Source organism: Eulemur rufifrons, chromosome 8 (genome assembly GCF_041146395.1).
Source record: "Eulemur rufifrons isolate Redbay chromosome 8, OSU_ERuf_1, whole genome shotgun sequence".
In the NCBI taxonomy this organism is placed as follows: Eukaryota; Metazoa; Chordata; class Mammalia; order Primates; family Lemuridae; genus Eulemur; species Eulemur rufifrons.
In genome coordinates, this window is record NC_090990.1 from 40,098,396 (window position 1) to 40,113,567 (window position 15,172).

At 56.9% G+C, this 15,172-nt stretch overlaps 1 protein-coding gene across 28 annotated transcripts in view; it reads right to left on the minus strand.

The window, feature by feature from the left end:
* Window positions 1–15,172, minus strand: part of SSBP3 (single stranded DNA binding protein 3) — a 157,970-nt gene that overhangs the window by 17,065 nt on the left and 125,733 nt on the right. For 17 of the 28 annotated variants that reach the window (XM_069480021.1, XM_069480031.1, XM_069480016.1 and 14 more), the window contains 3 exons: window positions 5,971–6,030; window positions 1,938–2,004; window positions 1,762–1,838 (listed from right to left, as the gene is read on the minus strand). In XM_069480021.1, the coding sequence (XP_069336122.1) occupies window positions 1,762–1,838; window positions 1,938–2,004; window positions 5,971–6,030 (204 nt within the window). Of the gene's footprint in view, window positions 1–1,761; window positions 1,839–1,937; window positions 2,005–5,970; window positions 6,031–6,906; window positions 6,988–15,172 lie in introns of all 28 variants that reach the window. The other 11 variants (XM_069480023.1, XM_069480035.1, XM_069480030.1 and 8 more) reach the window with 5 other exon arrangements.

Sequence of the window (15,172 nt, forward strand, 5' to 3'; positions counted from 1 at the left end):
CAAAACTGGAAACCATAAACTGCTTCCTGAGGGAGTTACCCTGTGCCAGCCTCACACCACGAACTTGGCCTTCTCCTTCCAGCAGCCCAACAGGGCAGGAGCTGTTTGCGTTCCCACTTCACAGATGCAGCTGCTGAGCCCCCCAAGAACCGTGGGGTGGGTGGTGGGATTAGATTTTCCCTCCCTCGGTTTCCACCCTCCTGAACTACCCAGACCCCCCGTGACATCCTGAAAACCCAAGGCCACTGCTGGTTTCTGTACCAGTAACATGGGACTGCCCCGGAGCTCAGGCTAAGGGGCCCCGCAGCCCCTGCAGGCAGGCGGCCCGGCAGGGTCAGCTGAAGACCACCGGCAGGAAGGGGCCGCTCTGGCAGCTTAAAAGGAGCTGGTGAAAACTCGAACTTTGGGGGATTTGAAGAAGGGAAGAAACGGAACACCGGAGCTGGATTGCTGCGGGCTTATTTCCTCGCAGGATTACAGGGCCGCAGAGAACAGGGACCGCCCTAGAATCTTTCAACACCACAGATGTTCCGAGCACCTCAGGAGAAAGCTGGGTTTGCTGCAAACACAGGCCCAGGAAGGAGCAGCACTGCAGGGCTGGGGGGCAGACAGACCCCTGTCCCTACCCCTGTCCCTGCGAAGGGGAGCGTGTGTGTGTGTGTGTTTGTGTGTGGGGGTGGGGCAGGGTGCTACTCCACCCCCAGGGGGCCCGGAAACTGCAGAGAGGATCCAGAGAATCCCAGACACCTACCAGCAAAGAAGGGGGAGACCAGCACAGCAGACCCCCAGGCAGGGCAGGCAAGGGAGGGAATAAAAGCCTTCTCACTCTGCCCAATCCCCTCCCCTTATCCAGACTTCTAGCTTCTTTCAGATAAAGGTCTGGCGAATTCCCGAGGCGGGTGGAACACAGCAAACTCTCTGCTGTCCTTGCTACAGGAAACAGCCACGTGCAAATGCTCGGAGGGTGGCAGCAACTGTGAGAAGGTTCTGGAGGAGAACAGCCCCTCAGACCCTTGCCTAGACGGTCTTTCCCTGTGGGGTGTGGGGTGTGGGGCTGGGTCACCAGGAGTGACTGTTTTGCTGTGACTGTAAAGAGGTATAAAAGGACACTGGAAATAATTTCTTCCAGAGGTTTCTACGCTGCCCTTTTTGGCAATGGAGTCCCGGGCAGGAGCCCGGCAGATGACACTGGCTAAGGCTGTGGGCTGAGTGGGCGCTGGGGGCCTGGCCCCCCTGAGATCCACGGATACAGACTCACTGTTACTTTGGCACGTGAGGAAACTGAGGCCTGCTGGGGCCCGCAGAGGTCAAAGTGACTCGTCCAAGGACAGACAAATGGTGAGTCGCAGGTGGAGCTAGGACCACCACTCACATGCCCCACCTCTGGGTCCCAACAAACTGTGGCTCTTGAGCCCCTCGAGTCTACCCCACCCAGGGTGGGAGGCAGCTTTGGGCTTCCTCCACACCATGTTTCAAAGTCCTCAAACCCCGTGCTGGGACATCCCACCCGGGAAGAGTCTGCCAACTAGAAGGACCCCCAGAAGACCCCATTCCCCTGGGTCCCGGGGGCCCCTCGACTCTGCCTGCTAAGGGAAGGCCAGCTCGCCATGGGTGCAGAGGGGAGCTGGGGACGGGGACATGCCCTTCCTCTCACCCCTTCAGCTGGCGACGGGGAAGACAGACTGTGGCGAGAGGAGAGAAGGCGGGGGCACACAGAGAGATGGCCAGGGAGACAGACGGACAAGACAGGTGGTCGGTTACCTGTGGGCCAGGACCCATGGGCCCCATGCCTCGGGGAGGGTTCATTCTCTGCATGGATCCTCCCATGTTGGGGTGGCCTGTGAGAGAGAGGAGGTGAGTCGTGGGGTGGCACAAGTAGAGGGAGGAGGAGCCCCTGCTGACACCCAGGCCACGCCAGCCCCACCCACCGTCTCTACCTTGTTGTCGTGTGGGGTCCATGGAATTGGGCAGCAATGGCTGCGTCCCAGGAACTCCTCCCGGAGGCTGAAAGAGACACGGATACAAGCTGAGTAGCTGCCCCCAGAGGTGGGGGACCGGGGCAGAGGCATCCACCTGTCTCACTGAGTTCCCCTCCTGGCCGCCTGGGGCCACTCCTATTGCCTGGTCACCCCGGCTGCAGCCGCCAGCCGGAGCTGGGGGCTTCTTCTGCGGGAGAGGGGCCACCACCCCACCCTGCTGTCGTGGTGGGTCTGTGCTCCTATCAGAGAGGAACACTCTCTGGCCCCGCTCCGGCTGCACCACCCACCGCACTCCCCTCAGAGGCAGAGCGCCCCCTCCCTCCTGCCCACCCAACCCCCACCTTTCCTTTTTCCTCACGGAGACATGCTCATTTTATCTCCACCTCCCAAGTGCGGGGATCAAGAGACCCACTAGCTAAAATCCTATGGGCATGGGAAGCCCTCTGTGAAGGGGGGCAGGGGATGAGGAGGCCACTGAGATTTAGAAGGGGAAACCGAGCTCTAGAGGCCCAGGGGCCCTCAGCCACATCAGCAGGGCCAGATGAGCACCCAGGGCGCTTCCCACAGCTCCCACCAGGCGGGATGCCGCCTTCCAGCCCAGAGGAGCAAGGCGATGCCTCCAGAGCGGGTGCAAGTGGCGGATGCTGGCGCGGTGACTGCTAACAAGGTGAGGACAGGGTGCCACGGGTTTCCTGGGCAAACACTTGGCACACCTGCTGTGAAAACCTGTTAAAAGTGATTTATTCGGGACTGAAGTTAATTCATCTGCGGCCTGAAGAGGCAGAGCAATGGTCACTGAGGGGAGTTTGCTTCTAAGGCCCCGACCCTTAGGACTTAACGTGAGCTCTGGTGGAAAAGCCTCTGGTGACAGTGGTCATCTTTCCCCATCGTCGCTGCCAGTGTCACTCAAAGGCTGGGCACCTGTGATGGGGTCCGGTCCATCCGCAGGGCCCCCAGCCCTAGCTGTGCTGCTGTGAGGACGGCTGAGTGGGCAGCTCACCTGCCTTGGGCCCAAAGTGAACCAGGTGGTAAGCGAAGGACCAACTCTCAGTTTCCCCTAGCGTTGGGACGGCATCGGGGCAGGCTTGCCCGGGGGCCACACACACACACAAGGCTGGGGAGCACCCGATGTTCACCAGGTAGCACTGGGCACCTGCTGTTGCCACCCACTCGGGGTGCCTAGCGTCTGACGTCCAATCCCTGGGTTTCAGTTGTTCTGACCTCCCTCTTTCTCCCAGCTCTGTTTCTTGGCCCTGAGTAACTGAGCTCTGTGTCACTCGGCTGGTCTGTGTCTGCCCACTGCGGGACCGGGGTTTTTCTAGAGCCTGGATCCAGGAAGGCCTGCCTCCAAAGCTGCCTGGATTGGGGGATCCCAGGATGTTCAGGTGGACGGGCACCTTCAGGGCCAGGAGTTACCCAGAGCAGGACCACCCCCATCCAACCCGTGGGGGTCGGGCAATCACTCCCTCTGCAGGTAGCCCAGCGCTGACCACCAGTTCTCGCAGAAAGCTCCTCCTTGGTTTCCCCTAACCCTGCCGAGTGCCAGAACTCCAGGAGCAATGCTGGGCTGTCCAGAGACTCAGAGAGGGCTCAAGGGTCACTTCACTCACAAGAGTGACCCCTGAGATAGGGACATGACAGGCTGGGCCTCTTCTATAAGGGAAGGAAGGGGTGCAATGACCAAGGAAAAGGGGTCTCGCATTGAGAAGGCTGAAGCCCTCAAACACAAGGAAGAAGAAAAACAATGGCTTGCAGATGGGGCTGTAAGCACACTGCACACACCCCCAGGGCCTGCGGGGGAGAGGGTCCTCTGGGGGCTGTCACACAGGCTCCTGGAAGTAGGCCAGCTCTTCTCCTACAGCACCGCGGGGCAAGGCACAGGAAGCATCTGTCCAGGAAATGGACAAATCCCAGCTGCACCTGCACACTCACTCACCTGCCTGGCCAGGCAGGAGCTCCACTGACACATGCGTGTGGGGGGCGGGGGGGCTCTCTGACAACCTCAGATTCCAGCCCCTCCTCCCCTAAACCTAGCTGAACTCCAGTGTTCACCACCCACTCAGCCGCCACTGCTTGGGGAAAAAAAGCAACACTCTACATATAGCTCTAAACCTCTAGCCAGGGAGGCAGGTGGGAGGGAGGCTGGCCTAGCAAGACTTTGAGGCCATGTCAATACCCTTAGCTTCTTGTTTCCCTAAGCGCCCTTCCCATCCCCCTCACCTAGGAGGCAAGTCCTGTCTCTGTCCCCCCACGTGTCACAGGAGAGAGCCCAGCTAACCTGGGGCACAGGGGCTCCCATTCAACTGGCAGCCCCAACTTCGGCGCTCTCCAAGAAACCCGCAGGGGCAAAACCTGTGCAAGGGGCACATCTATTTCTTGAGTTCACAGGAAACTGGATGTAGATTTCTGATGGGGGGCGAGCAGGGAGGTTGGGAAATTGGTTTGTCACCAGGAGGATTTATCCTCCATTTGCTCTCTTGGGTGCTTGCGTGGGTTTGATCGCTAAATAGAAATATACACACTCCTTTCCATGTCCCTTAACTGCTGGAGAAAGGGCCACAATTATGATAAGGAAGTAGCTGCTCTCTCCCTGTCGGAGGCCAGTCTGGACCATGGAGCGCCCAGGGAGCACCGCTGCTGGGGCCCGTGTGCAAAGGAGACCCACTTGGTGCAGGGTTAAAGATAACGCAGGCGGCAATCTCGCAGCCGTGGGGGCAGAGAGCGGGTGGGGCGGAGCACGTTCAGTCCAGGCCACGACCAGGACCAGCTGCAGCCCAGCTCACTGTGAGACTCTGGAAAGTCAGGCCTCCATTCTCTGCTCTGTGACATATCCAAGAGTCCCTTCTTGCTCAAAAAGCTGGCTCTCTAATTCTTGTTCAAATTTGCCCCGTTCGTGTCAGACAAAATAGGAAACAAAGAACTTCTGAACCAAAAAAAACAAAAACAAAAACAACGTGGACACCCGATAGGCAAATGCACACTAGAAATGGAGGCCTGGTCATGAGTGGACATCTCCCCACTGTCCCTGCGTCGTCTTACTTGGGGACTTTCCTGCAGCCTCGAGGACAGAAAGAATCGCACCCGATAATACCAATCTTGTTGTGACCAAACCCCCAGCTCCCAAGGCAACAAGGGCTGTCTGCACTGGCGTTGCTGTCAGATTTTTGGAAGGCCTTTTGCAAAGTCATGGAAAAAATTCTGTTAAAAAAATATTTTGGCATGAAAAGAAATTTCCCTGATGTTTCTTTATAGTTTCTTTTAAGTCTGGCTATCTTTGAAAGAGGTGTCTGTTCATCTTCATCTCTCCTCCCGCCCTGGATGGGCTGAACCAGGGAGGGCAGCAGGCGGCCAGTTTCTCCAGACCGCCCAGAATTGCCCACCCTCAGGGACCAGGGTGGGCACATGACCCCAGGGCGAGATGCCCTCCCCATAAGCAGACCATTTTCCTCATTACGTGAACAAATCCCTCCTTGTTCTGAGTTGGGTCTGGGAAGCCTAAAAACTCACAAAAGTCCTTCGCCGCCGCATCCAGGCTCCTGATCTAAGCATTCCTATGGGCCGTTTCCCCCGCTAATAGCAGGGTTCTATCTACCAGCCTTGGCTATTCTCAAAGTTTCCAGGGAAAAATGCACGTTGTCAATGAACTTCATAAAGGAGGAAGACCCTCTTCCAAGGAGGGCCGGGAGGGAGGGTTATTACCACCTTCCCCAGAATAGCCGAAACCCTGCGCTCCCACCCTCACTGCGCCTGCTGCCAGCCTCTAAACTCCGGCACGGGATGCCCAAATCCCATCCCGAGAGGCAGGTGAAATGCTGCACCATGGCACAGAGGGGACACAGGGCCCTCCTTGGGGAATTGCTGGTAAGCTACCCCCATGTTGAAAGCTGTCCCTCCACCCTTCAATGCTGTCCCCCAACTTTTATTTGAGTCGGTTCACCTGGGGCCAAGGCTGTCTGAGGGAGGGGAGAGAGAACATGAAAAAGTACAGTACCTGGTTTCCCATTCTGATCGGGGGCCTGGGGCCGCCTGCGTATCGCGGTGACATAAAAGGCTGCAATTACAGGGAGTTAGTTCAATGACAGCCTGCCCTGCTGCACAGTGACAAACACAAACGCTTTCCACTCCACTAGTATCTTTTAAGCTCTCTTTCTCCCGGTAGCCTCTTCCCTCCGGGCAAAACTTCTTTGGGCAGAGGGGACAACAGATGCAGAGAACAACTGTGTCTCCCAACTCCACGTTTGTTCGCAGAGATCTACTTTGGGTGGAGGGGCAGCGGCTGGGACTTTGCACAAGACGCAGAAGAACAGTTAAGTCAGTGCAGGGCAAAGGAGGAAACCCGCTCTCGGTAAGGGCAAATAAAAGAATAAGGAAAAAGGACACGTAACATCGTAAGGGTCTGCAGACAAGGCTGGACATGCGTGCACACGCGCACACACACACGTACAGAAACCACGGACAGAGGGGCGGGAGGGGAGCGAGGGCTGAGTGGGGAGCACCATGGAAACAGTACGGAGACAGCGGGTTCCCTAGCTCCGTGCGGGGGAACGGGCAGGAAAGCTTTCTCAGCAGCAGGAGTGCACAAAGAAAAGGCTAGGGGTGCAGCTTCGGTTACAAACGATGGTCAACCAAACTCAAAATCCAAACCAAAAGTGAGAGAGGAAAAAACAAAAACGCAAAGGCCGCTGACAAGGTCACAGAAATATTTTTTTTCTTTTCTTTTGGTTTCATATCCAAGCCGGGTGTGATGTCCAAGGAATGAAGACTATCTTTAGAGGGGAAAAAAAAATTTTCTTTAATTTAATTTTGTCAATAACGACTCAAAGGCAATGGCTAGAGCACGTTTTGATTTTTGTTTTTCCTCTGCTGGCTCTCTGCTTCCTCCGTGCCCCGCGCCCCCCGGCGGGCGGGCCAGCCACGGCGCGTTTACCTGACTGTGGGGTCCCATCATGCTGCTAGGATTGTGAGGTGGAGGCTGTGCGTGCGGCGAGGGCTGTGACCCCGGAGGACCCTGTGAGGCCAGACAGTAGAGGCAGGTTATAGATCACAGCACATGGAGAAGCGCAGAAGCTTAAAAGAACAAAAATTAAACCAAAACGGAGGGCGGGCGGCGGGCGTGCGGGCTCTGGCTGGCAGGGAGGTGGCGGGGCTGCTGCCGCGGTCGCCGGCTCAGGGGCCCATTGGCGTAAGACGGCGAGCACGAGCGAGGGAAGCTGAGAATACATTCACAGGGGATCGCAAAGAACAAAAACTGAAATGAAGCACCTTCGTCAAAGCACACAGGAGCACGGTCCTGCACACGGTCCGCCGCGTGAGCGGAGTTTGCCATGTTAAATACGTCGGCTGAGACAGGCTCGGAGAACACAGGGACACACAGAAACAGGGCGCTCGACGCCTCCCAGACCCGATGCAGAGCGTAAGTGCCGCCTGCAGGGGGTATGGGGGAACCAGGAGAGGTCCCTGCCCTCGAGGAGCTCACAGTCTGGGGGGACAGACACGTGGGTGTGGGTGACTCAAGGCAGGGTTAATCGGGGTTGGTGAGAGGCCAGTGGGGGACATGTCTCTGGCGGCAGAGGGCTGGGGGCACTGAAGGCTGAGTGAGAACACAGGCAGGAGCAGCGGGGGCGCCACGGGTGGACCACATAGGCAGGGAGAGAACCCACAATGCCCGGGGCCCCACAGAGCACTCGCCTTGTGAGGTGGGGGTTCTCACTCTGATTTTTTACCGAAGAGGAAACTGAGTCTCAAGAGAAGAAGGGACTTGGCTACGGCCACACAACTGGCAGAGCCAGGAGAAGCTCAATGGGCCCAAGCCCCCCCTGGCCCCTGCAGCCCAGGGGGCCGGGGGAAGGGCAGGAGACCCGACTGCTGGGCGGGGAGGGGTGTGGAGGGGCTGGGCCTTCCACAGCAGTCAGCCACCCCGTTCCAAGCTGACCCCCGAAGCCCTGGGCTGTGCTGACCTCAACTCCCCCAAGAAGAGATGGGCAGGTGAAAACCCTTTAGTGGGTGGTGAAATCAATTTAGTAAGTTGTAACTATTATTTTTAAAAGACTTGAATCGATTAAAAAAACAATAGAAACTATCAGAGAGCCCTGTGTATTTTAAGGCAGATATTGTTCATGAACCTCTCTTCCACGTGTAACGTCATGCGTGTGCATAGACTGGGTCACAATGCCAAAGGCACTTCCCACTGCCCGTCAGACAGCAGAGTGAGGAGCCTGCGTTGGACGCACCTGCGGCCCACCCTGGCCGCCCAGTGGATGCCGGTGCGGGGGACCAGGAGCCAGGCCCCAGTGCACTCTTCTCTGCTCAAGATGCTGCCGTTATCCTTGCAAATTGCTTTTGAGAAAAAATCAAAACATGCATGGGAGATGGATGTGGTTAAATTTAAAAGAGAGCGGGGATACACAGGTAGGATTTCCCCTAGTCTCCTCCCGCGGGGCCGGGCCACCAGCATCTGCCCCAGGAGGCCCAGCGTGGAGCTGGGGGGAGGCAGAGCGTGCACCTACAAAGAAGGGGTGCGCACGGAACATCGCAGGGCCCTGTGCAGGAAACTGAGGGAGCCACTGACGACAGGCCTGGGAGTTCCTTGGCCAGGCGAGGGGCTGCTCACTTCCGGGAAGCTCCGAGGAGCAGATGTTCCCCTACCTGCCACGCTACTCATTTCAACAAGTGTGTGTCTTTCTAGCGGCTGCCAGCAACGGCACGGTTTGTTACCATGAGCAATTTTCTTAATTAACAGACATTAATTAGCCATTTAGCAATTTTGCAAGCATTTGTTTAGCGGCTTTCCTAAACATGAATACCACTGTGATAATGGCACTGATTAGAGGGTCCCCTAATTAACAGTACAGGGAAGGAAAATTGAAATCACATAAATTAAAAAGGGAGGGGAAGTTAATGAAGGCGGGACATATTTGCACCTGCAAGTCTTTTGTACCACGAAACTTGGGTGTAATGTAAACAAAACAAGATAATGTGAAGCCAACTCCCAAAAAAAGAAATATAAAAAGAACGGAGGAGAAAAGTTCAAGGGTGAGGTCCAGTTGCCAAGAGGGGGCAAAAGGCCTTTTGTCGGCTCCTCAGCTCTTGGCAAGAAGGGAGTGCCTTCTCCCTCTGTCCCCGATAAGCCAGTGTCTCCTCAGGGCCAGCGGCGTGGCTCTGGGCTCCCTCACACCTGTGCGTCCGGCGGTCAGAGGCGGTCAGCAGCAGCCGACACGCTGACTGGTCAGAGAAAACAAGCACAGCACCCGAGAGCGCCTGGCACACAGCGGGGCCTCCATCGACGGCCATCTCTGCAAAGGGCCAACACTCAGACCAGGGCCTGGAAGATCACATCGCTGCTGGGGTCTGGGACCCCTCCCAAGAGGCCCCCTGAGGTCAGAGGGCAAGGCTGGTGCGCGTGCCTCCGTGGAAGCTCCCCGTGGGACTCAGTGGCTGGTCCCCGAAGGAGCAGAGCTTGCTCTTGACACACGGCCACGAGCAGTCGGCCCAGCCCGACCACCTCTCTGGCTTGTGGGGGTGGAGCGGAGTGGGCTGTTAAAGGTGAGGGAGGGAACGCAGCTCCAGAGTCTCCTCCGGCTTGGAACTGGGTGTGGAAAAATGAGGGCCAGGGAATCCTGGCCCGGACCGGCCAGTCCCCCAGAGAGAAGACCCCACCACCACGCTGACAGAGGCGTAAGCACACAGCCACCGCGAAGCTCCTCTCCCACCCTGTCGGGTGTTGGCCGGGCTCTGCTGACCTCTGGGCACAGCTGCCGGCGCCACGGGAGCTCTGTGGGCCGGGGAGCTTTCCTTCCAAAGAGCCAAACACCTGCCATTTCCCAGTGGGTCACCCATGTCCACACAAAGCACCTCTGCGTCCCCGCTATCTCCACTTAGCCTGGAGCTCTGTCACTACATTCTCTGTCTGTGCTGCGTCCCTGAGACCGTGCAGGACCAAGGCAGGAACCCTGCACAGAGAACGGAGCCGCGTTTGGGGGAACATTTGCTTCTGCAAAGAAAATGACAGCCAAGTCGCCCGTCTCTGTGAGGAGGCAAGGGCTGAGCGGCCCTGTGTTTCATCAGGCCACAGAGCGTGGTCTCGTCCTCCTTCCCAGCCTGCGTTCTGAGAGAGAGACCTACAGGTAGGTTTAAGAAATTGGACTTCATGGTCTTTTCAATTCATCACTCACTGAGGCAAAAGGCCACGTAGGAGGCAGACAGACAAAAAAGGATCTTGTTTGAGCACCCTGACCTTTGTTGGGCCAGGGGCGTCTCTCTGTCCCCGAGTCTGAGCAGATGCGGCCAGCAGGCAGAGGGGCCGTGGTGGAGGGGAGGGGAGAGGAGGAGGAGGAGGGAGTCTCAGCTGCAAACGCTGATCCTTTTCCCACACAAGACAACGCCCCTGTGGGGCCTTCCTGGCTTCCCCTTGCTGAAGGCTTTTGAGGAACCCAAAACAGGCACATCGGGAAGCCCACTTGGCTAGGACGAGCCTCTGAGCCCAGCTCCTTTGGGACCATCTCACCACCGTGCACACTGGAAGATTTCTGTCGCAGGAGCTGCCTAAGTGACCCTCCCAGGACAAGGTGAGAAGGGCAGACAGGACACCCGAGGGACAACAGAATTCCGGGCTGGACCAGGGCGGCTGGGGTCCTCACTAGGAGCTTAGGGAGAACCACACCTGCCCGGTGGTCACCTGCTTGCTGGGGAGCTCTGACAGATCCTGTCGTCACTTCCTCCAATGTCCTTATTTACAGGGGAGAAGAGAGTGACCCAAGACCACAGGGAACTAGTTGGTGGCTGAGCCACATCTCCTAACTCCAGCCCATCCACGTTTATTTTAGATAAAGAAACAGGGTTTGGAAAGAACTGGCTTCGAACCCCAGCCCTACCACTGACTGCACTCCGTTCTCTCACCACCAGAGCAGGCACGGTTAGTGTGGCCTTGACCTGCTTTGGTGCACCTAATCCTTTGCTCCTCCCGTGAGGCTGGTCAAGAGCTCTACTGTATGGCAAGCAGCCGAGGCTCAGAAAGGTAGAGTCACTCACCAGGACTACACAGTGATTCCATGGTGGAGCCAGGCCTCAAAGCCTGATTCTAGAGCCAGGGGGGTCTTGGGTAGCCCACCATTCTACAAGCCTGCACATGGCCCCTCTGCGTCACACGTCAGGGCACAGAGAGCGGGGAGAAAATAGGAATGTATCCTAGACGTCACAGAATTGCGAGTGCATCTAGATCTTGGGTGCTGAGCTCCTATGCGTCCGGCCAACCCCATGCTGGGGTCACGGAGACACACCAGACGCATCTTGGCCCTGGGGAGCTCCCAGGCTAGCTGGGGAGAAGAATGAAGACACTGAGAAACAAGCCTGAGTGTTGGCTTACCCTGCAGTGGGCGCCAGGAAAACGTGACGCCCACCTCCCTCTCTCCCCCCAGACAGGTGAATCGAGGCCCAGAGTGGCCACTGCACGTAGGCCTGGTCCTTCCATCTGCCAGCAGGGAGCTGGGATGAGGAGTAGGGTGCCTGACCGACCAGAACTCTTCCCAGCACCCTGCACTGCTTTTGCAGGGTGAGCGCAAGGGGACTTGAACCCTCGGGGAGACCCTGATGTGGGGAAATCCCTGCTCCTGAATCCGGGAAAAGGCGGCCAGGAACACGCCCACTTCCCGTCCAGCCTTCATGAGCCCCCAGACCCTGGAAACAGACTTGCCTTCCGTCTCAGCCAGCCCCAAGGTCTCTGCTTGGAGACACCTAACTCCCGCAGTTCCTTTTTATTCTTTTTCCTATCATTTCAGCACTGGGTAGTGTTATATCCAGCAGCTTCTGAGAGACGCTCAGGCAGGGCCCGGGAGGCTCTGTTATGGGTGTGATTGAGGCAAACCCAGGGCTGTTTCACAAAAACTCGGAAGTGTGGACACTGACAGTTTAGTGACAAAGCCTTTCCCAGCACCGACACGGTGGGGAGCAGAGTGCTCCCACGGCACAGCAGATCCGAGGCCCCGTGGAAAAGCATTTCAGAACGTCAGCAGGACCCCATCCCTCTCGTCACATTCCAGCTAGTCCTGGTACTTCCTCGGACCATCCTCAAGACACAGGCTGGGGCATGATGGGAAGGACCCCGCAGTCACGCAGGCCTGGGGTCCAACCCCGGCCCCTCCAGCACACGGCTCTGCGTCTTGGTGTCTGCGTAAGGGAAATGACAGCTATTCTACGCACATTGCCCCCAGTCTTCCTGGTCCCCTGTGCCTCCTGCTCCCGTGGCCACTCACTCGCCACTGACGGGGAAGGCGGGAGCTTGGCTTGCCGGCCTCCCTCTGCCACGAATGCCCACCCGCCTGTCGAAGGCCACACACTCTCCCTCACGATGCTTCTCCCGCTGCACCCAGTCAAGTGCCCTCCAAACACAGCTGTCCGTCCTGACATCCTGCCTTGTGTGTGGCTGCCAGGTGGGCCCTTCAAAACTGCCTTCACCTGCCTAGAAATCACGGCCTTGCAAGGAAACAGCTGAGACTTAAGTCCAGGCTTTCTGGGTTCAGAGTTGAGCCTGGGAAGAGCCCGCATGAGGACAGGCTGTGGCCCGTGGTGACAGCACCAGCCCAAAAGCACTAGGGTTGGAGTCCTGGGCCTTGTAAGCCTGGGCCTCGGGTGGCTCATCTGTAGAGCAGGGCGGAAGTCCGGCCACACATTCCCCACGGGCGCAAGAGCCCCGAGAGGACTGTCAGCTGCTGGGGGCTGCCCCAAGAGCAGGCCACCAGGGAGAGGGCACTTGGGGTTTTAGGTTGTTGAGATGAAACACTCCACAGACCCTCGTCCTCCCTGACTCCTGGGGACACTGGCCACTGGTCTGGTGAGGCTGAGGAGATGGGTTTTACCAGCCCGCAGCAGGATGCGGAGGATTTGCAGCACCGGTCGCCCGTGTGACCTGCCTGTCGGGTGTGTCGCTCTAGCTGAGTGAATACAAAATCAGAACAATTATACACACACGGCAAAGGCACCCCACAGACAATCCAGTTTGCTCCTTGGACACAAATGCTGACGGAAAATGCTGTAAGCCCATTCTGGGGAGAGGGCCAAGGTGTACCCAGGTGCCATAGACACCCTGAATCCGTCAACGTGGTCTGCCTCATCCACGGCCTCCCTGGAGTAGCAAGCAGACCCAGCATGCAGGGTGAGGGAGGAGTCAACTTTACGTGCAGCTCACTGGAGGGAAAGTCATTTCCTCATTTCAACTCCTGGGAATGAGAGCTGGCTTCTGATCCTGCTTCAGTCTGTCCCCTGGGGAAGAGGCGTGTGTGTGCGTGTGCCTGTGTCTGTGAGCACTAGAGGCCCACGTTGGGGCTGAGATGCCAACTCGAGGGCAGAGGGCATCTGAGTTTTCTGTGTGTACACCCAGCGTACACCCAGGGGGCTGAGCTGGGCCACACCCAATGGCGAAGCAACTGCCCAGGCTTCGGCATGGTCTCCAGTGAGCTCACCGTCAGGCAGGCTCCTGGCCACCCAATAGATATACCTGCAACACTCAGGGCCCTCCGCAGGGTCTAGCACTGGTGTAGGCCATCTTCCTAGGATGGTAAGGCAGTGGCCGGTTTGAGGGAGCAGGAATGTACCATATCTTCCCTTTGGGTCACCTCTGCGTAAACATCAGGAATCCTCACAGCCACCGAGGCCCACTCTGTGCAAAGATCAGCACAAGGCTCATTGACTCCACGTGAGCAAAGGCCCCAGCTGACCTCGCTTCCTCCCACCGGTCTCCCAAGGAGCCAGGGCAGCGCCTGGCAGCTGGCGAGGGCACAAGGTCTGCACAGCTGGGAATCCGGCTTCCCCAGACGTGCCCGCTAAGACACGCACAGCAGGCGCTCGGCGAAGGTTTTGTTCAACAGGCATGAGGCTGGCTTGCCTCCTGGAGGAACAGGATCAGCAGGTGGCGGATTTCAAAACAGAGGGAGGAAACATGGCAAATGAAAGTATAGGCAGCGTCCAAACCTAACGTGGAGTTCCTCCACAGGATGCTCACCCCTGCCTCTTTCTCAGACCCTGGACTATGCCATCGCACAGATGGGAAGACTGAGCCTCCAGGATGTGAGGTCTGACCCGCTTCTAAGGTCCAGGCTGCGTTCCCTGCACCACACTGCAAACCCAGAGTGGAGGCTGGGGTCAGCTGCAGCACAAAGACCCCAAAAGCACAGCCACCAGCCCGAGCTAGCGTAAGCTCAGGGCGAAAACTGAACTGCCACCTGTTTTTATAAATTAAGCCTAATTGGAACACAGTATAAATAAAGTTTTATTGAAACACAGCCACACTCACTCACGTACTTGTGTACTGTCCACGGCTGTTTTTGCACTAAAACAGCAGAGTTGACTGGCTGCAAAGACCAGTGGCCCATGAAGCCTAAAATATTTGCTAGCTGGTCCTTCACAGAAAGTTTGTGGAACCGAGCTAAATGATGCTTCTCAAGACCGAACAGGAAAAAAAACTAGGTCTTTTTTAATTCTCAAGGAAAAACAAAACAGTACTGTACTTATTTTCTGATTTTAATCTCGTATCTCTCTCGTAAGACAAATGAAGAAAAAATTAACCCCATTTTACAAAGGAGAAAACTGATGTCCTAGCAACATTACGGTATGAATTATCACAGCCAAGATTTATCCCACTGAGGACAAACAGGATGAGCACTGGCCCCGGAGTCTGCAAACCTGAATTCTGGTTCTCACCAACATGCTGTATCACCAATCAGTGGGCCTGGTTTCCTTGGCCACTGATCTTGAACAAGACCGTAGTTCATCATCCAAAGACCAGCATTCATGTCTAGTGGGCTGGTCCCAGAGTAGCTCCTTGCTGGTTATCTCCCTAGTTTGTTCTTGCCACAATGCTGGGGAATGAGCCGCCCCCCCCCAGCCCCTGCCCCTTGCTTGCCAGCCTCGACCCCCAGCAAACCCAGCAAACCGTTTAGACCCTTTCTTGTGGTGTGAATGCCTGGAGGGGTTCTCTGGGGTCAGCCAGGAAAGGGCTCAGCCTCGAATGGCTGTGGCTGGGATGGGGTAGGATATAAGAAATGACTTTGCTTTCAGCCGTTAAATCCTCGGGGCCTTCCTGATGGAGACTCTGTGTGTGTGTGTGCGCGTGTATGTGCGTGTCCATGTAACTGGGCACTCTTTTCAGGGGCACAGGAAAAAACATCAACTTCCAGAACACACAGGCAGAACCACCTCTACCT